Below are 21,576 nucleotides of genomic sequence, written 5' to 3'. Positions count from 1 at the left end.
TTCTCTCACATAACTTGCTGGTTGCTTGGCTGGAATGACATTGATTGTAATGGCATGATATAGACACAGACACATGGTGTTCCAATTTGGAAAGTTTAAAAAATGCAATCTAGAACTGCATAAAATGGAGCCAGAAAACCCCACTTTGAGATGCTAGTGGCTGCTTTGGGGAGGCAGACATACAAATAGAGATGTTAGTAATAAATGGAGTATAGTACAATTGAGGTACTTCAAATTATATTGGGCAGATTTTCCACAATTTTAATTAATATTTTCTTAAATTTTAATAAAGTTTAGAGTTTAGCATGTAAAATTGCCAAGTGAGAGAGAACAGGAAAATATTAATCATACTATTATCCATATGATTATAACATATCAAAGGTCACACAGCTAGAAGAAATCAAAGATAAGCCTTTGACCCGAATCTTCTGAAACCAAGACCAACATTATTTTTCATTCCACTATCCTGTCTCTCAGCATACAAAATGTAGGACATTACTTGTGAAAACAACATTTTTATTTCAACCACAAAAGATATTCCATAGCAAATGGAGAACATAATCATTTGATTTCTCCCTTTGCAAGGAGTAAGACATTCCCTTGTTCTGCTCTGCATGTCCATAAAATACCTCTTCCATGAAACAATGGTAAGATAACATGTAGCCCAAGAGCAGCATGCAGCCCACAACGCTACTGAGTGTAGAACAAACCAGATTAAAATGTAATTGGGAAAGACTTAACAAAATAAACATAAATATGATAAAACATAGATAATGCTACTGTATGGTTTCCTAAGTCAGTAGGTGCCCACAGGGTTACTTATGTATGGTTTAGTGGCTCCCATTTCCATTTGAGTTTGACACCACTGATAGAGGGCATGTAAAAATAAGGAAGAAAAATTCCCCTTAGACACAGCACCATGTTGAGGTGGAATTGAAGTTGGAAAAAAATTGTTTTGTAACCCTAAATACTATTCTTATTTTATTACTGATCTTTATTTTCTAATGTTGACACACCTTCATCATATGAAATGAGACATTTTTATGATGAAAATTAGTGCATGGGAGGGGATTCAAGGTCACAGAAAAAGGTATGAAAATGTATTAGGCATCAATACAATACAGAAGGATGAAATCATATACTGGAAAAGGAAGAGCATACTCATGTGGGCCTATTTTGAGAACTTTAAGGGTAGGGGAAGTGTCCTTTTTCATCATTTTCCCTTCAGGACCTAACAGAGTAACCAGCAAGTAGTAGTTACTTAATGTCTGTTGAATTTGAGTCAAACTGGTGAAAATCATGAGCATGTGCTTTTGAAATACCAAGGAAAGTATGTTGTGTCATCTTAATACAGGTCATGCAGATCATACACAGATACTTCCTGCCCACTTCTGGCCTAACTCAACATTTGTGTGTAACAGAGATCATGAATTATTCTCTGGCTGATTCTGTCCTATTGGTGACCCAGTTATGAAAGGTCTTAGTGTTTTAATTTGGCATTTAAAGCTCTTCGTAACCTGAATCCTTCCTAACTTTCCAGAATTTTTACATCTTAATCCCTTTCATGAACTCCACAATTCCACTACACTGGCCCACTTGCAGTTTCTCAAACAATGATCCATCTTTTGTCTATTTCTTTGCCCCAACTGTGCCACATACCTGGGATGCTTTCTCCTCACCTCATCCTCAGCTTCCCTGGCTTCCTTTAAGACTCAACCCAAATCCCACTTCTGTAAGAGGTCCTTCTTGTCCTCCACTTCCACCCTCACCCCTAGATACTAATAATACCTTTCCATTTTCAATTACTTTCATCTACTCTGTCTAAGTACTCTGTACTTAAATATCTGTATTCTGTTTCCCTCACTCCTAGAATGTGTGCTTCTAAGGGACAGGAATGGGATTTTGCCCTGTCCTTGTATTCCCAAAGTTTACAATAAGGCCTGGCACATACTAAAAAGACACAAATGCATGCTAACTGCCTGACTGATAGATAAGGGAAACCCAGAGTTGTCCCTTGGCCCTCTTCCTTGACCCAGGATGTCAGTGTGCAAGGTACTGTGTCAATTAGAAGAAGAAGCAGCTTCTGGCTTAGCCTCTGTCTTTTACCCTCCATATGGCATATGTAATACAAGGCTTCCAGTGAAAGGGACTTACAAATAGGGCTTACTGATGTAATCATTATGGCAACTTCACCCACATGGCTTCACAAACCTACTCCTGAAACTGTCTGCCTTTTCTACTTTTGTGTTTGTTCTTTCACTAGCTTGTGTGAATGAGACAGAAGTACTCAGGCTTAGAGGTGACCTTGTGGGCATGAGAGGTCCAGAGACCCAGAGTCCCTTTTGACTGGAGCTGAATAGCTTCAAGAGGAAGAGTCCCCAGCAACTCTTGGAGAAGACAACCATTGGTATGGACATGTAGTGAGAGTTGTTTAGATAGGGAAAGTAGGATGGATAAGAGTAGCTAGCTTTATTGCCTTTAGTTTGTCTTATTATCAATGTTCCCTTGTTGTTAGGAACAGGCCTGATTCAGGCTGGAACCTGTTCAGATTCAACATTAGGATTAGTCATATCATAGAAAAGATATTCAATAAAGATACTCCTGCCTTTGCTTAGGTAGATACAGCTTTCCTCATATCTGAATAGAAATATGTCTTGTCAGTAGGGTGTTCTGTGGTGTCTCACTATCTGAAGGCATCCAGCATGTTGGGAGGATTCTGACTTTATGAAGAGGCTTTTTATTCTCTAAAATGACAAGGATGACATATCAATATGTCCAGAGGATACCAGGAAGTTTCTAAAGGGAAGCTTGAGCTTTGGGTCCCAGGCAAATCTAATTCCAAGGATATCTTTGCCATTTTTTCAAAGAACAATTAAACTTATGTTGCAAAGGAAGAGAAGGAACCCTGATGAATAGTGGTCCTAATACATTTGTGTTTTTGTCTTTTTTTGTTTTACCACTTCTTTTGCATAGGAGAAATAAAGACATGTCCTATACTTGATTCCTATTTTATGTTGAGTTTCATTCTACTCCCTCCTTTAGGGGAAACTTTGAACATGAGTCTAAACCTGACCTATAAGTAAGTCATAGTTGGAGCAACAAAATAGAAGTTTAAGTAGCCAAGCATATCAGAAAAAAAAGCCTTGATTCCCTCTCAGAGGCTAGGCTCCCAATGACTGAACTCAAGCTTTAGACCAACACTAAGGAAGAGTAAGCAAATCCTTGGTCACAGAAGTGGTTTCTCAATATTAGGCCACTACCACAGGGGGCAGTTAGGTGGCACAGTGGATAGAGCACCAGCCCTGGAGTCAGGGGGACCTGAGTTCAAATCCAGCCTCAGACACTTAACACTTACTAGCTGTGTGACCTTAGGCAAGTCACTTAACCCCAATTGCCTCACAAAACAACAAAAGATTAGGCCACCACCACCATCAATAAATATCAAAGTTTTTACACCATATTTGTAATACTAACAAACCTTTATAGCATATGAGCAGGGTAAAACTGTCCACTCCAACTAAACCCTTGTCACACTGATTTGTATATTACAAGACACATCTTTGTGGAATATTTAGGGATAAACTTTTCTTTGAGTTTGGTATGCTCCATGCTAATAAGGAGAATAAAATGTACATATCTCACTAGAAGGGAAGAGAAGTTGGTTGAAACGCAGTTCATGATCTTAGACTACTGACTGAGCCCCAAATAAATTCTAAACTCTCATTGTATGATAGTTATTAGGTCCCCTCAATTGACTACTAGCTCATAGGATGATACAAAAGAGGTAGAAAGTATGATGTGAGTGCAATAATCACTTTCAGATATTGGTCAGAATAGTAGCAGTACCTAAAATTATAGAGCTTTGAGTCCTCAAAAACCGTAGATCTTTAAAATTAATATAGTGAAAATATCCGTTAAATTTAAAGAAAACATACTCAAGGCAGAGGTCTTCCTATGAAAGAATTCTCTGTAACACTCACCTTCCCCAACTGCTCAGCTCCATATTCCTGCTGTTCCCCGCTATGTGACTGACCGGGACACGGGGGGAGATTGGGGCTGAAGGCCATGAGGTCATTCTTGACAGTTCCTTCTCCAGAGTAAACCTTCTGCCGCCTCTGCTGGGAATACGACCAGCTTCCGGCTTCGTTCGAACACACGAGTGTAGGCTTGCCCTGCCCATAATCGCCCTGCGGGGGCGCAGAACACCGCAGCGCCACATAGAGCAACAGACTCAGTACCAACAAACTGGACACTGAGCAGATAGCTATAATCAGATACACGTTTACATCCACCAGCGTCGCCTCCTTCCTAATTCCAGTCTCGGCCACAGTGCCATCAACCTCAGACGAAGCTTTAAGGGCCTGCCCGCTCTCCCAATAGTGACACGCTCACCGTGGCAGTGGCAGACAGCGCAGGTTCTCCGTGGTCCTTTACCTAGTACTAGCAGCATCTTCAGAGGCCCATCCGACTCCTCCAGACTCGCGTCGTGCGGATCTCACCCGTGTACAGCCCCACTCGAAAAGGGCTGCGCCCAACGCCCACCTCCGGCAGCAACTCATAAGACAGCCACGCATTGTAGCCTGAATCCGCATCACGGCCCGGATCTTCGTCACCACATTGGCCCGGAAGGCCACTGACTGTGATACTAGCTTGGTCACTGGGCCCTCTCTTGGCCCAGAACCAGAAAGAGAAGGTAGCACTTCTGGCGCATTGTCGTTCTCATCCAGCACGAACACCTGCAGCTCACGTTGCTGCCCAGGGGGGAAGCCCGCCGTCGCGGGCGCTCACCTGGAACTGCAGCAGCTCCAGCTCCTCGTGGTCCAGGGGCTGCAAGGCGTACACTTTCCCACTCTCTGAGTGCACAGACACATAGCTTGAAAGCGGACGTTCCCGACCCGCCTCTCTACTAGCGAGGTAAGACACCAGCGCGTTCTCTTGTGCATCCGGGTCCGAGGCGGACACTGTGAAGATGTGTGACAGCTGGTGGGTTGTTCTCACTTCACGAACACCGTATACATAGGCTGCTCAAAAGTAGGTGCGTTTGTCGTTTACGTCTCCAATGCCCACAGACACCTGGCCGTGGCCCACAGTGCTGGTGTCCCGCCGTCCCTCGCAGTCACCACTACTCGTAGGCTGGAACCACTCTCACGATCCACGGGCCCTCCAGTACCAACGAAATAGTAATTCCTGAAGGTGGACACTAGCATGAAGGGCCTGGGGTTACAGCGAGCAAGTCACCAGCCCATTGGCGCCTGAGTCAAGGTCAGATTACACTAATGAGGGCGAATGACTGTGCCTGGTGGAGAGTCCTCTTGACTGGCAATGAGAGCGACGTCACAGACACCTCAGGAGAGTTATCGTTGGTGTCCAGGACCTCCACCAAAACTGTGCAATGACGGCCATGGGGATGTTCCCTTGGTCGATCGCTTCGACTGAATTTCATACCATATATTTTTTTCAAAATCCAATTCTCCCTTTATTCTAATTTCTCCTGTATCTGGACCTATGTGAAAAGTGCGTCGCACTTCAGGAGGTAGCGGGCTACGAAATGAGTATAAAATATGCCCATTCGTTCCTTCATCAGCGTCAGTGGCATTGAGCTGGATCACCAATGTACCGTTTGAAGCGTTTCTCTAACATTCTCACTTCATAAACAGACTGCTCAAATTGAGGGGCATTATCGTTCACATCTAGCACTTTGATCAGCAGTTGAACACTGCCAGTGAGCTCTGGCTTGCCCCCGTCGGTGGCAGTAAGTAATAAATGATGTTGTTGAGTTTCTTCCCTATCCAGAGATTTTCTTAAAATAAGCGATAATGAAGTCGTTTGTTGACTGTTGCTTTGTACATCCAGAGCGAAATATTCACTGGAACTGAGCCTGTAGGTCAAGCGCCGCGTTCTCGCCTGCATCTGCATCAGAAGCGCCATCTAGCGAAAACGAGCGTCTGGTGGTCTCAATTCGGCAATATTTATTTCTTTTTTATTTCTGGGAACATCGGCGAATTATCATTAATATCCTTGATCTCCACCTCCACATGGAAAACCTGCAGTGGCTTGTCCACGATCACCTCCAGGTGGATGCTACAAACAGGGTTGCGGCCCGCACAGCTCCTCCGGTCGATCGAGAATCACGAACAAGATGCCGTTCTGCACATTCACCTCCAGGTAGTCCCTGCGGCCCTTGGACACCACCCGGAACAGCCTCGACACCAGCTCCCCGACCTCCAGACCCAGGTCCTGCGCGATTCGTCCCACGAACGTACCGTGTTTCGCTTCCTCCGGCACCGAATAATGGACCTGGCCGCTCCCCACCTCCAGGATGTGAAGAGCAGAAAAGAAACAGCAGATGCTGGCTATCTGCGGACCCCCCCATTACACACGTAAGATTATCAGTATCTGAATTAGCTCTTCAGGGAAGCAAAAGGATGAATTCTTTATTGCAAACTGTTTTGGATCGAGCCAGTAGTATGGCCTCTCTATCTGATTCTAGGACAGATTTACAAGAGTTGTTCCGTGATCAGTCAGATTCAGGGAGAAGCTGCCGTTTTCTTTCTTCACCAAACCTTTTCAGCGAAGAGCGACACCATGTGCATGAATGTGTAACTAAAATAGTAATGGATTCTCCAATTTCTCAGTTGATGTGGAATTTCCTGTACATGTCTGATATTTTCACCTTTGACTTCTGACCTCTATTCTTGAAGAAATGACTTCATTTCTGGACATTCTAAATCCATAACTTATTCCGCTTCATTGCTGTTCCATGGAATATTTTTGTACCAGAAACATGAAAAGCTTAGCTCTCTATATATACACTTTTAGAGTTGTTCGTGCATTTAGTGTCTGAACGGTCTTACTGGGAAGCCCAGTAGGGCTAGCTACTCTGAACAATCGCTTCAGAAGAAATGCATTCATCCTCTCTAACTGTGTTCTAATCACAGGTATAGTACTTGAACGAGTGTACCTTTCATATATCCTTAGGTCTTTTAATATAATATTTCTTCCAGTCTCCGAAAAAGAAGAGTGGTTAAGAGATCCTTCGAATTTTCTTTACTTAAAACTGTGTTCAAATTTTTCCTGGGATTGTAATCTTTCTCACTGACTTTATTATCCTTGCATAAAATTTTATTTTAAAAACACAATATTCTAAAGCTATAAGATTGTAACCACTTGGGTATCTGCAGTGAGATATGATGGACATTGAATGATCAAAAATAAAATCACAACGTCTTTGAGCTTCAATTATCCCATCTGTGAAACTGGAATCACAATATTTTTAGTACTACCTTTCAAAGGTTGTTTTGGGGACTAAATGAAATAGTGAATAAATAACTGTGTAAAACTAAAGTGCTATATAAATGCATATACTAAAATCCTTCAAAATGGCTCATTTCTTCAGCTGCTTTATCAAAGCAGCTAGAGCTCTGGGCCTATAGTGAGGGAAGGCTAAATTCAAATTCCACCCTCAGACACTCACTAACTGTGAGAACCCTGGGCCAAAGTCACTTAACCTATTTGCCTCAGTTTCCCTTGTCTGTAAAATATGGATAATAACAGCACCTGCCTCTCAGTTATTGTGAGGATAAAATGAGATGATATTTTAAAGTTCTTTTCAAATCTTAGACTATATAAAGTCTAGCTATCATCATCACCACCACCAATATTATTCTTAGCTGCTGTCCTACTTCAGGAAAATCTGCAGACATTCCAAACAGTGGATCCAATAAATGGTACCAAGGAAAATTATATTGTTTTTGGACCCTCCACTTACAAGGTTCATTCTGTGTAATAGGAGAACCAAATCAAAGGAAAATAGTCCAAGCATTGTGAAATTAAAAAAAAAAAAAACATTTATCTAATTCAGTTATCTCCTTTTTTTTACTTTTGTGGGGCAATGAGGGTTAAGTAAGTTGCCCAAGGTAACACAGCTTGTGTGACAGTGTCAAGTGTCTGAGACTGGATTTGAACATCAGGTCCTCCTGAATCTAAGGCCAGTGCTTTATCCACTGCACTACCCTAGCTGCCCTCTATCTCCTTTTTTTACATACAAATCACAGCTCAATACTTAAATGTTTTCCAGAACAGATTTCAGTTCCCACATTGGTTATTATCATGATTATGAGGGAAAAGGACCCCCTGAATCATTTATTTCTGAAAATTGAATAGTGTCATTCAGGAAACAGATATAACAAGGAGACCTCATGTGTCATGAATATTTTTGTAGGGATGAGGAACCACAGCATGCACCCCATACCCTAGCATTTGTCTACTTAAAATAGACAGATTCAACCTTATTGTGAATGCATATCAGGAAATGTGTGCCATGATCATTGGTAAAGCAATAGTAGGTCTTCTATCATTTTAGATTTTAAGTTCCTTACGTACTTTATCTGTAAAAGAAGTGGATTAAAATAGATGGATGCTACAGAAACGTCTGGTTCCAACTATAATCTAAGAGAAGGACCTATGTTGAAATTTACAATATGGGCCCCACATCCATTAGAACACAGATCCACCAAAATATCAAATTATTGTCATTGCCTACATTGGGCAAATGGCAAACACTAAATTTTAAATTTAATTGAACTGATAATTAAAACTAGTATACAGGGGCAGCTAGATGGCGCAGTGGTTTAAAGCACCGGCCCTGGATTCAGAGTACCTGAGTTCAAATCCCAGCCTCAGACACGTGACACTTACTAGCTGTGTGACCATGGGCAAGTCACTTAACCCCCATTGCCAAAAAAAAAAATAGTATACAAAGAGCTATGGTATGGTATGGCATGAAGTAGAACATGGCAGACAAAAGCAATGCAAAGTACTAGGAGAGAACTGAAAATCCCAAAGAAGCATTTCAAAAAGAACCATCTCTACTTTGTTCCCAAAAGAAGAAACCATTAGCAACCTCTGCTTGTAAAAGGAAAAAGTTAAGAGTAATGTATAGGGGATGTTGCTTCTACCCATAAGTGGAATATGTTTTCTCCCAGGAAAAATTCCAACTCTTCTTGAAGGAATATTAATACTCTGGGGACTCTAGGTTTGCTATGTATAAAATGCAGCTACCAGTGTAGTTATACTAAAAGATCTCACTGATTTGAGAAAATTTGTATCATTCTCTACAGGCTTAAGTGTTCACTGAGCATTTGTTTCAGTCATCATACAAGACATCGAGGACATCAAAATGGATTCTGATTTACAAAATTTAGAACCTAGAGAATGTTGGGTCAAGCATACTTAATGGAGGAGGATGAGGAGATACGAAAAGGAAAAAAGAATGGTTTTCCTCTTGCATCCTGCTCTTTCTTCTGTACTTGTCCATCAATGTCTCCCTGCCCCCCCCCAAAAAGAGCACTGTTCCAAGTTAATTAGGGACAGAGGAGGAAAGTGGCCTAGTGAGGGTCTGGTCTAATTGTAGTCCAATGAATTCCAGGCCCAGCAGTCACACTACTGAACACCTCAGCTCTACAAGAAGTTACAACTAAGTTCACATCTAAAGTTCTGCTCTTCTCCTGGCAGTTGGAAGCCTGAGAATGGATGCTGCAATAGACTACTCTACATCCTGACAAAGTATTCAGTGGGAAGTAAAAAATAAGAAAGATATTTCCAAAGAGAATGCTATTTTAAGTAAGAAGGGAAGAAACAGTTCCAGAATTATTAATAATCTCATGTGCACAGTCTCTCTTTACCTCCATCCATTACAGTCAGTCTTTAGCATTCCTCAACATCCTTTTCCAAAACATTTCTCATCAACATATATTGGCCATTGAAAAATGTCTTATTAAAATAATAGTAAAAAATGAAGAAACAAGTTTGGTACCTAACTTATAGCATGTTGACTCCAAATTTTTCATTAAAAAAATAAGTAGGGGCAGCTAGGTATCGCAGTGGATAGAGCACCAGCCCTGGATTCAGGAGGACCTGAGTTCAAATCCGGCCTCAGACACTTGACACTTACTAGCTGTATGATCCTGGGCAAGTCACTTAACCCTCATTGTCCTGCCAAAAAAAAGAAAAGGGAAATGACAGCTGCCTCAAGTATTCTCCTTCCTAATACTAAATTAATTTAGTCCCTGATGGAGGCATTTCAAGATTCTCCTGCTTTCCTACATTTTTCTGAATTTTAAAACACTTTGTCTTCATATCTCACATATTATATGAATTACTTCCTTCTAAATGTATGCATAGGAACAATTAGATCCTCTCTTTGATTTTCTAAATTTTCCTTTTTTTATTCACTTTATAGGAGATGAGAAATCTCATTATGAATTAGATGCTTAGGAAGACACAGTCTCTAAAATGTTAGGGATACCACTTAATGGCCAGTGGTTGGGGTATACATGATAGATTGTACTGGATATCCTGAAGGACTGATGTTCCAAACTAAGAGCCTATTTTCCTCATAGAGTTTGATTTAGGGATTAAGCATAGTCTAATTTATCATAGCCCAAAGGTACAATGATTCTGATTTTGTTTTCATACTCATCTAGTTAATGTTTGCTAGTTGAATTCCTGTAATACTCCAATGGTCTATCATCTCATGATGTTGGTATTCCCTTCCTAGATATCATTTATAATCTATTCAAGTTTGCCTATTCTGTGTGACTCTTGTCTATGTCCTTCCATAAACTGGCCATAGAAGGTCCACCCAACATGCTGAGGGCCTTCTATTTCTCTTGAGTCATAAGTGAAAAAATATTAATATTTATTACCTTGTGCAATACCAAGGGGAATACAATTGCTGAATTGGTGAGTGTAAACTGGGATCTTAAAGCCTCAGCAGTCGCTGAGGTCACAACAGGAGTTATCAACCATAAAATAACCCCTTATAGCTAGAAAGAAAGAAAGAAATACATGTTCCTCCAAAGATCATTTGAACCTGTGTCTAACCAACTGAAAAATGTAATACTTGAGAACAGAGATAAAGAAAATACAACTTAATGCAAAATAAAAGGCAAAGATTAAACATAAAGCTAGAAGTTTAAAGGCCTTCATTATGTTAGATTTCCTGATGATAGCTTTGGACCTGGAGGTTCAAGGTCAAATAGAAAGACCTTCTTCAACGATTACATGCAAGTTGCTTCCACTTAACAAAGGAATACATTCAAAATTAATCAGAAGCATAAAAAATCAAATCCTAAGTTATATTTTAAGTTTTGAAAAAAATATGCAATTGAAGAACAAGTAACTCACAATTAAACAGGGATTCTGGCTCTCCTCGTTTGATTGGGGAAGGTTAGGGCTGAAGGCCATGAGATCCGTTTTGGCCGAAGCCTCTCCAGAGCAAACCTTCTGACGCCGCCGCTGGGAATAAGACCAGCTCTCCACCCCATTAGAGCACACCAGGGAAGGTTTTCCGGGCCCATACACACCCTGTTGGGGCGCCGAACACCGCAGAATCACATACAGCAACAGACTCAGTACCAACAAACTAGACACCGAGCAAATAGCTATAATCAGATACACATTCACATCAACCAGGGCTGACTCCTTTCTAACCTTTGACTCAGGTGAGAGCCCCGCTGCTGCAGCGGCAGCATTGAAAGACAAGGCCTTCGTTGACAATCCACTCTCCACAAGGGACACACTGACCGTGGCCGTTGCAGACAAGGCCGGCTCTCCGTGGTCCTTCACTAAGACAAGCAGCATCTTCTGAGGGCCATCTGACTCCTCCAGGGCCCGCGTTGTGCTGATCTCTCCAGTGTACAGACCCACGCGGAAAGGGCTACGCCCAACGCCAATGCCCGCGAGCAACTCATAAGACAGCCATGCATTGTAGCCTGAATCCGCATCCACAGCTCGGATTTTCGCTACCACATGGCCCACAGACACCGACTGCGACACCAGTTCGGTCACTGGGCTGACGCCAGAGTGAGGTGGCAGCACTACCGGCGGGTTGTCGTTCTCGTCCAGCACGAACACCTGCAGGCTTACGTTGCTGCCCAGAGGAGGGAAGCCCGCATCTCGAGCGCTCACCTGGAACTGCAGCAGCTCCAGCTCCTCGTGGTCCAGGGGCTGCAAGGCGTACACTTTCCCGCTCTCCGAGTGCACAGACACGTAGCTCGACAGCGGACGCTCCCCCACCCTCCTTTCCACCAGGTAGTAAGAGACTAGAGCGTTCTCCTGCGCATCTGGGTCTGACGCGGACACTGTGAAAATGTGACTGCCTGGTGGGTTGTTCTCCTTCACAAACAATGTGTACACAGGCTGCTCGAAGGAAGGTGCATTGTCGTTTATGTCGCCAATACCCACAGACACCTTGGCCGTGGCCCAGAGCACTGGCGTCCCGCCATCCCTCGCAATCACCACCAGCTCATAGGCAGGCACGCTCTCGCGGTCCACGGAGCTCTCCAGCACCAGCGAGTAGTAATTCCTGAAAGTGGACACCAACGTGAAGGGCCCTGGGGGTGACAGCGAGCAAGTCACCTGTCCGTTGGCTCCAGAGTCACGGTCGAACACACTAATGAGTGCGATAACTGTTCCTGGTGGGGCATCCTCTAGGACTGGCAGTGACAAAGAGGTCACAGACACCTCTGGGGGGTTATCGTTGATGTCCACGACTTCCAACAAGATTGTGCAATGACCAACCATGGGAGGAGCTCCTCTGTCAGTGGCGGTTACCTGGATTTCATATACATTATTGTCTTCAAAATCGAGTTCCCCATGAATTCGGATGTCACCAGTAACTGAATTCATAATAAACATGCATTTTTCACTTTCTGGTGAAATCCTTTTAATTGCATAAGAAATCTCTCCATTAATTCCTTTGTCGGGATCTGAAGCGTTAAGTTTAATCATTAGTGTCCCATTTGGTGAGTTTTCAAAGAGTTTAACTTTATATTCAGATTTATCAAATTTAGGAGGGTTATCATTCACATCCAAGACTGTGATAAGTAGCTCAACTGTTCCAGTGAGCTCAGGCTTTCCCCCGTCGGTGGCCGTCAGTAACAAGCTGATTTGTGGAGTTTCCTCCCTGTCCAACAATTTATGTAATACTAGTTCAGGCAATATTCTTTTGTCGTTTTTAGTTATCATTTCCAGAGTAAGATAATCGTTGTGACTAAGTTGGTACTTCAGGAGAGAGTTTGCGCCAATATCGGCATCTGACGCTCCCTCTAGTGGAAAACGAGAGTCTAGGAGTCTAGATTCTGAAATAAATACGTTTTGTTGTTTTTCCGGGAACACAGGAGGGTTGTCATTAATGTCCTTGATCTCCACCTCCACATGGAAAACCTGCAGAGGTTTGTCCACGATCACCTCCAGGTGAATGCTACAAACAGGGCTGCGCCCGCACAGCTCCTCCCGGTCGATCCGAGAATTCACAAACAAAATGCCGTTCTGTACATTCACCTCCAGGTAGTCCCTGCGGCCCTTGGACACCACCCGGAACAGCCTGGACACCAGCTCCCCGACCTCCAGACCCAGGTCCTGCGCGATTCGTCCCACAAACGTACCGTGTTTCGCTTCTTCCGGCACCGAGTAATGGATCTGCCCGCTTCCCATCTCCCAGGCTGTGAGGAACAGAATCAAGAACAGCAGCTGTCGGGCTCCCAGGCCGCCTCTTTGGATAACCCCCATAGCCCAAGACGATGGATTGTTAGTGGAGAAAGCAGAATAATTGCTTGGAATCTCCTTATCCACAATTTGTCGGTTTCCTTAAATATTTCATTAAACCATCAGGCATCCTCCACCAAAATGGCTCCTATACTCCTATGACTGGTTACAGAATACAAAAATGGAACAGAGGATTTTTCGCTTCCATCACCTTTTCGGTAGACAGCGACACCATGTGAGCATTTGTGTAAGTTGTTTTAGAGAATTATTTTCTTTATGTGGGGTTTGTGCTCTTCACCCTTATATCTCTGTCTTGCTAGTTTTGCCTTTCCTTCTAAACCGTTCAAATATAGATTGCATTCAGTTACAGCATTTTCTAAATTCAAGTTATACATAAAATTTATTTACTCTGCCTTAATGCCCTGTTAACTCTTTTAGCTTGAAATTCATAGATAAATTTCAAATTACTGATCCATTAGTAACAAATTCAAAATACTTCAAGGCAGAGTGGCACAAGTGGAGAGGATTGCTTTGGAATCGTTGCATTGCCTGTGCTGTCTGTTTGACCTTGAGCAGGTCCCTTAACGGAATGACTTCCTATGTAAAGTTAGAGTTTTAGCTTAGATGACCTTGAAGGTCCCTTGCCGCTCCAAATCTATTACTGTAAGATTTTAATGTGATTGGTTATACAAAAGTAGGGAAGAAAATCCAACGGCTGATTTGTTATTGAAGACCACTGACGACTTCTGGTTAAAAGTAATTCAATATTATCTTCCATTTTAAAATGTTTTATTAAATGAGAACCTAGTAGTTCATTTAATTTTTAAAAAATCCATTTTCATACCAAAACCTAGATTTTTTTCTAGATATAAAATTGACAACCATTCCCATGCTGTCAGTAATTCCACTTTTATTCTTTGTTGCTTAGATGTGTCAACTTGATATGAAAGTGTTTCTTTTGTTCTCAGTTGGTTTCTCCAACAGATTTATTTTCTGGAACCTGAGATTTAGTGGAATCACTGTGTCTTCACACACTTTGCCTTAGGTTGAAGTCTTAAAACATCTTTGTTGCAGGTTTTGAAATGCAATACCCACAATAAATTCTCTCCTTCAAATTTCTGTTCATTGTCAAGTGGCCACCTTATAGGTCAATTTAACAATCGGGTACTTAATTTACCATTAATAAAGAAAGTCTCCGAAGGTGCTAAGTAGTCATTCCCTGCAGCCTAATTATCTGCTTACCTACGTGCTTTTTTCAGAGGACACCTAGGATTAGGATAACAAACGAAAGGTTATTCCAAAAACCTTTCTTACTTTGCCTTCTTCAAGATCATTCTCAAAAGAAAGGAAACCATGCAATGAGAAATATTCTCCACTTTAATTACTTTCAGTTAATTTACAACTGTAGGCAAGTAATTCATAGGTTCTGTACTTTGAGAAGAGATCTTTGCGGGGGAGGGGGCAGAGCAATGAGGGTTAAGTGATTTGCCGAGGGTCACACAGCTAGTAAGTGTCAAGTGTCTGAGACCAGATTTGAACACAGGTCCTACTAAATCCAGGACCAGTGCTTTATCCACTGCCCGGAGAAGAGACCATATATATGAATGGAACCTTTAAAACTGAAAAGTATTTTTAAAGATTCATTTATTTCCTATTTGAGTCTACATGACTCCAGGAACTATCTGGTTATGATGTCAATTCTGAACAACAACAAAAAACAACCTTCCATAAGATCAAGTAACAAGAATTCAGTTGAAATATAGACCATCAGGAGTTATTAAATTCAAAGTAAAATATTGAAGTTAAGAAAATTGTTTCTTTTTAAAATGTATTTCTATGTAAATAAAGTTTTACCGTACTTCCTTTTTTCATCAAAACATCATTTAAGTTACAATCTTCATGACTAAGACCATGTAATAGAAATAGGTTCTTTACACCAATAGTGTCTATGGCCAAGAAATCACTACAATGTAAAAGAAATTCAAGCACCAAAAGGAAATGTCAAGTTTATGAGGTAAAGCTTACATAACTAAACTATAAGGAATGAAAACAAGCAAGAAGATTTGAATGGCATACATGGGCTGTGAACATGACTTTCTAGAGTAGTATTGAATAAGACTCTAAATTTGAAATGATTAGCAAATTAGTACTTTGAAGGTATCCAAACATTACAGCTGTGGTTGACTATATACAAAGTAGAATAAAAGCACATACAAAACCTTAACATGATCCTTTTGAGGTAACAAGGAGTTCTTTCTTTCTCTGGTAAAAATGACATCCATTCATCGAAATGAACATTTTTCTAGACTGTCTCACTGGAAACTACAGACTGCTCTCATTCTACTAAATTTCTCCTAGTTTCCTGTGCTTTCATTGGTAATGACAGGGACTGGAACATCATCCTCAAAAAATATGACCACAGCAACCCAGCATTTGGTTATTAAATGTCAATTGCTGTGGTGAAAAAATTTCAACGTCTTCAAATTTTACTTTTTTTCAAAAAAAAATGACACTAGGGTTTCCAGATACCAAAACAACACAGAGCTTTATGAAAAGTCCTTTCAGCTACTCCATCATTACAGATAGTTTAGACTGAGACTGCGCATGGACAGTGAGCTAGATCCAGCTTTGAAAATGAGGAATATATTGGACTGGCTTCCGCTGAGGAAATGGCATGGGATTTTCAACAATACCAAGCATTCCCTAACACGAAATGACATTAAAAAAAAAAAGAACGTTCTTCTAGTGATGCTATATGGCTGCAAATCATGGAACACCACAATCTCCAAAGAATCAAAATTATAAGGTAAACAAAGGGCAACTGAGATACATGGTGGGTACAGGTAGGCTGCCGCATTTTATGAGTAATGATATAAATGCTAGAAATGGTACTAAATATATCATGCAGGTAAAGTATGATCAGAAAAGATGATATGGTAATGTAGAGAAAGACAAAATATAAAATAGAGTTTCCAAGTGCTGCATAGATACCCATAGAATGGTTACCCTAGAAAAGGGGCTAAAGCAGTTGAGTAGATTCTTTATGGAACATTTATGTGAATATATGTACATGAATGACACAGAATGAGAAGAAAAACAAGAGGAACAAGAGGAGGAAGAGGAGGAGGAGAAGAAGAAGGAGGAAGAGGAGGAGGAGGAGAAGGAGAAGGAGGAGGAGAAGAAGAAGAAGAAGAAGAAGAAGAAGAAGAAGAAGAAGAAGAAGAAGAAAGGACAGAGAGGAGGAGGAATTTAAAAACTGTAAAAAACAACCTGCCACAATGTTATGTTATTTGTATGAGCATTGTTGGTTGGTTGTGTCAGTATTGTTGTATAAGTATATTAAAGACTCACATTGCCCAAAGGCTCTTTTTTGGCCTCTTGCTGTTCTCTGTCTGAAGGTACAGGACACGGAGGAAGGTTGGGGCTGAAGGCCATGAGGTCGTTCTTGACTGTTCCTTCTCCAGAGCAAACCTTCTGCCGCCGATGCTGGGAATACGACCAGCTTCCTGCCTCGTTTGAACACACCAGAGTAGGCTTCCCGGGCCCATATATGCCCTGCGTTGGCGTAGAGCACCGCAGCGCCACATATAGTAACAGGCTTAGCACCAACAAACTGGACACAGAACAGATGGCTATGATTAAATATACGTTCACATTCACCAGGGCTGTTCCCCTAACGACGGATGGAGCTGCCGGCTGCCTGGCCACCCCAGAAGACGTCTGAAGGGCCTGAGCACTCTCCAAAAGAGACAGACTCACCGTAGCAGTGGCAGAAAGCATGGGTTCCCCGTGGTCCTTTACTAGTACTCGCAGCATCTTCAGAGTCCCATCTGACTCCTCCAGAACTCGGGTTGTGCTGATTTCGCCAGTGTACAGACCCACGCGGAAAGGGCAGCGCCCAACGCCCACCTCTGGCAGCAGCTCATAAGATAGCCACGCGTTATAACCAGAATCCGCATCCACAGCTCGGATCTTCGACACTACGTGGCCCACAGCCACCGAATGTGACACCAGCTCGATCACTGGGCTAACGCCAGAGTGAGGCGGCAGCACTACCGGCGGGTTGTCGTTCTCGTCCAGCACGAACACCTGCAGGCTCACGTTGCTGCCTAAAGGTGGGAAGCCTGCGTCCCGGGCCCTCACCTGGAACTGCAGCAGCTCCAGGTCCTCGTGGTCCAGGGGCTGTAAGGCGTACACTTTCCCGCTCTCCGAGTGCACAGACACGTAGCTCGACAGCGGACGCTCCCCCACCCGTCGCTCCACTAGGGAGTAAGACACTAGTGCGTTCTCCTGAGCATCACGGTCCGAGGCAGACACTGTGAAGATGTGACGCCCTGGTGGGTTGTTCTCCTTTACGAACACGGTGTACAAAGGCTGCTCGAAGGCAGGAGCGTTGTCATTCACGTCGTCAATGCCCACAGAAATTCTGGCCGTGGCCCGCAGAGCTGGAGTCCCTCCGTCTCTCGCAGTCACCACTAGTTCATAAGCTGGCACGCTCTCGCGGTCCAGAGTGCCGTCCAGCACTAGAGAGTAGTAATTTCTGAAGGTGGACACCAGAACGAAGGGCCCCAGGGGAGACAGCGAGCAAGTCACCTGTCCGTAGGCGCCTGAATCACGATCAGACACGCTAATGAGGGCGATGACTGTGCCTGGTGGAGCGTCCTCTCGAACTGGCAACGACAGTGACGTCACAGCTACTTCTGGAGCGTTATCGTTGATGTCCAGGACCTCCACCAAAACCCTGCAGTGACCCACCATAGGAGGATTTCCCTTATCAGTCGCCTCTACCTGGAGTTCATAGAATTTATTTTCCTCGAAATCCAAGTTTCCATTTATTCTAAGTTCACCTGTATTTTCGTCTAACCTAAACAAGTTATTTCCCTTTGGTTTTATTGAACGTAACGAGTATTGTAAAACTTTATTTATTCCTTCATCCCGATCCGTGGCATTGACCTTTACTATAAATGTGCCGTTTGCAACGTTCTCCAATAATTTCACCTTGTACTCTGACTGATCAAACTCAGGATCATTATCATTGACATCTAAAACCGAGATCCTTAATTGGACTGTGCCCGTGAGCTCCGGTTTGCCCCCGTCAGTGGCCGTCAGTAACATATTAATCTCAGGAGTATCTTCTCTATCCAGAGATTTTCTTAACAAAAGTGACAACGCTTTACTTTGCTCGCCACTGGTTTGCATTTCCAAAAGAAAATATTCACTGGGGCTGAGTGCGTAGGTCAAGAGAGAGTTCATTCCGATATCTGCATCTGAGGCGCCCTCTAGCGGAAATCGGGAGTCTGGCTGTTTAGATTCAGAAATGAATAGCCTTTGTTCTGTAGCAGGAAACACAGGCGCGTTATCATTAATGTCCTTGATCTCCACCTCCACATGGAAAACCTGCAGAGGTTTGTCCACGATCACCTCCAGGTGGATGCTACAAACTGGGTTGTGGCCGCACAGCTCCTCACGGTCGATACGAGAATTCACAAACAAAATGCCGTTCTGCGCATTTACCTCTAAGTAGTCCCTGCGGCCCTTGGACACCACCCGAAACAACCGCGACACCAGCTCACCTACCTCCAGACCTAAGTCCTGTGCGATTCGCCCCACGAACGTACCGTGCTTGGCTTCTTCCGGCACGGAATAATGGACCTGGCCGCTCCCCACCTCCCAGGATAATAAGAGCAGAAATGAGAGCAGAAGCTGCCGGAGTTTCAGACCGCCTCGTTCGGAAGATCCCATTGCAAACACGGCATATATGTGATCCTCTCCTTCGTAATTTGCAGTTTATAATGAAACGAGATTCTTTGGAAGAGAAATCCAGTGTCTGCTAGTTTCCTGTGATATGGGTTTAAAAATATGGATGCTGGCGAAGTCTCGATGCAGTGTCCTTAATACCAGGAAAACTGTGATTTCATGCCTATAGCATTTGTTTTATTTGAGCAGACAGCGTCACCATGTGGTAATTTGGGTAAGTGTGAAATTCATTCTGCTGAATCGCATCAATTACATATCTTTGCTAATTTTTTATATCTCCGTGTTGGCTTGTGCCTCTCAATTCCTCTTTCGTTGAGTGTTTTGATTTTATTCATTAATATATTTCTGAATTGTACGACCTGAAGGACAGGATAATACCCTTTCCACATTACTTCTTAATGAAAATTAAGTGTTCTTTAAATTAATAATTTTCTTCTGGCAATTATGTAATTAATATTAAGATTCTCTTATTTTCATTTTAAAACGCGTCGCAGAAATTCTCTTCCATATTCTTCTTCTTAAAAAAATATTACTAGATCGTAAGTTTTAGGAGATCTGGGACTTTGTATTTTTTATATTTCCAATGCCTCTACTTTCTCAACAACACAGCAGCACACAGAATGCACCATGCTTGTTAGATTTTTTTTTTAAAGCAAAGCCTTAGTCGAATAGGTCAGTTTGACCTCTACCCTTTGCCTAATTTTGCAAGACTGTAGCCACATTTATTATCTTAAACGGAAACATAAGCCCAGCTTTGTCTAATTTTGGAGGATTGTAACTATATTTATTATCTTGAATGGAAGTATAATGAGCCCAAATCAGTTTCTTTTAATGTGCAGGACAGATTAACCGTTAGTAAAGCTAGTAAATATTATTGTCTGTTAAGAAGGACCTAAATCTATCAGAAGTCTCAGAGCTTTCCTAAACATGAAAGAAATATTTCATTTGTTCTGTTTTTAAATTAAGCTTTCTTGGGTGAAGTAAAACAAAAGAGTCCAAAATTTTAAAGTACTCAGCCCTACTATGAAAAATTAAGTAATTATATTTCCGGAAAAGGCATATGTAACCTTTAGTCAAGTGGAGTTATTGAAGTGATTTCACTGATGTTAGACATTACCCAGTGTGGGGATGTCCCCCACTTTGCGATTCACATTAACATCACATATTTTATTTACAGTTCTAGTCACCCAGGAGCACAGTTTGATTTATCAGTGATGATACGGCCCAATATGTATCAGAGATATCAGATGTCTTCCAGACTCCATAGTTGGCCTTCTAGTTATTACTTCGCAATGCTAAATAGAATAATAGTCCTTAAAAGTAGATATCTAGGGGCAGCTAGGTGGCGCAGTGGATAGAGCACCTTCCTTGGAGTCAGGAGTACCTGAGTTCAAATCCGGCCTCAGACCTTAACACTTACTAGCTGTGTGGCCCTGGGCAAGTCACTTAACCCCAATTGCCTCACTAAAAAAAAAAAAAAGGGAGATATCTAAATATTTTAATGTTTAATGAAAATTTGACTGAAGAATAAATGAGGGTTTCTTCTATCATGCTGGAAGTACTGAAAAAGGATTGTACACCCCGAGAGAACAGAGACTAATTTTTTTTCTTTTCTTGGTACACTTAGCTCAATGCCTGGCATATAGTGGGATATATATATATATACACACACACATACATACATACAAAAATGATAACTTATTGACTAACTTCTGTTTAAACAGTGATGTTGTAGTTCCTAATTATGAATGACAAACAGTAGCTGCAGGGAAGGGATTCTTTTAACAGTCACAAAGCATAGTAGCTATAACAATAGCACTCAATTATAGAGTACTTTAAGGTTTGCAAAAGTCTTAACATAAGTTATGTTCTTTTCTATATACTTATCCTCAAAAGTGTTATTATTCCAAAACATGTGTCACTATACACACAATGTTTTTATTTTAAAGAATGATAGGGGGCAGCTAGGTGGCGCAGTGGATAGAGCACCAGCCCTGGAGTCGGGAGGACCCGAGTTCAAATCTGTCCTCGGACACTTGACACTTACTAACTGTGTGACCCTGGGCAAGTCACTTAACCCCAATTGCCTCACCAAAAAGAAAAAAGAATGATAGAATCTTTCATTATTGTATTCAGTATAAACATCTTGTAATACATTCTTACTAGCTAGATTTTTGAGCCTACTTATGAAATTGAACTGAGAAATTTGTTGGTGACTAAAGTAGTTGTTATCCTTTGACCTTCAGGACCACAACAATCAGGATTAAGTGA

General features: G+C 42.1%; 1 protein-coding gene and 1 pseudogene across 9 annotated transcripts in view; both read right to left on the bottom strand.

The window, feature by feature from the left end:
* The window catches only part of LOC122740813 (protocadherin alpha-C2-like), a 275,331-nt gene that overhangs the window by 151,442 nt on the left and 102,313 nt on the right, over nt 1-21,576 (bottom strand). Inside the window, exon 1 of one of the 9 annotated variants that reach the window (XM_043983561.1) lies at nt 17,308-19,400. The exons of 6 other annotated variants lie outside the window; for them this stretch is intronic. In XM_043983561.1, coding sequence (XP_043839496.1) covers nt 17,308-19,290 — 1,983 coding nt within the window. In that variant the 5' untranslated portion in view covers nt 19,291-19,400. Of the gene's footprint in view, nt 1-11,493; nt 13,762-17,307; nt 19,401-21,576 lie in introns of those variants that run through there. 2 more of the 9 variants (XM_043983559.1, XM_043983560.1) reach the window with 2 other exon arrangements.
* LOC122742039 lies at nt 4,252-6,366 on the bottom strand (annotated as a pseudogene).

The sequence above is a fragment of the Dromiciops gliroides genome, chromosome 2 (assembly GCF_019393635.1).
Source record: "Dromiciops gliroides isolate mDroGli1 chromosome 2, mDroGli1.pri, whole genome shotgun sequence".
Classification (NCBI taxonomy): domain Eukaryota; kingdom Metazoa; phylum Chordata; class Mammalia; order Microbiotheria; family Microbiotheriidae; genus Dromiciops; species Dromiciops gliroides.
Note: the sequence above shows the minus strand (reverse complement) of the source record. Positions and strands in the feature narration are given on the sequence as shown.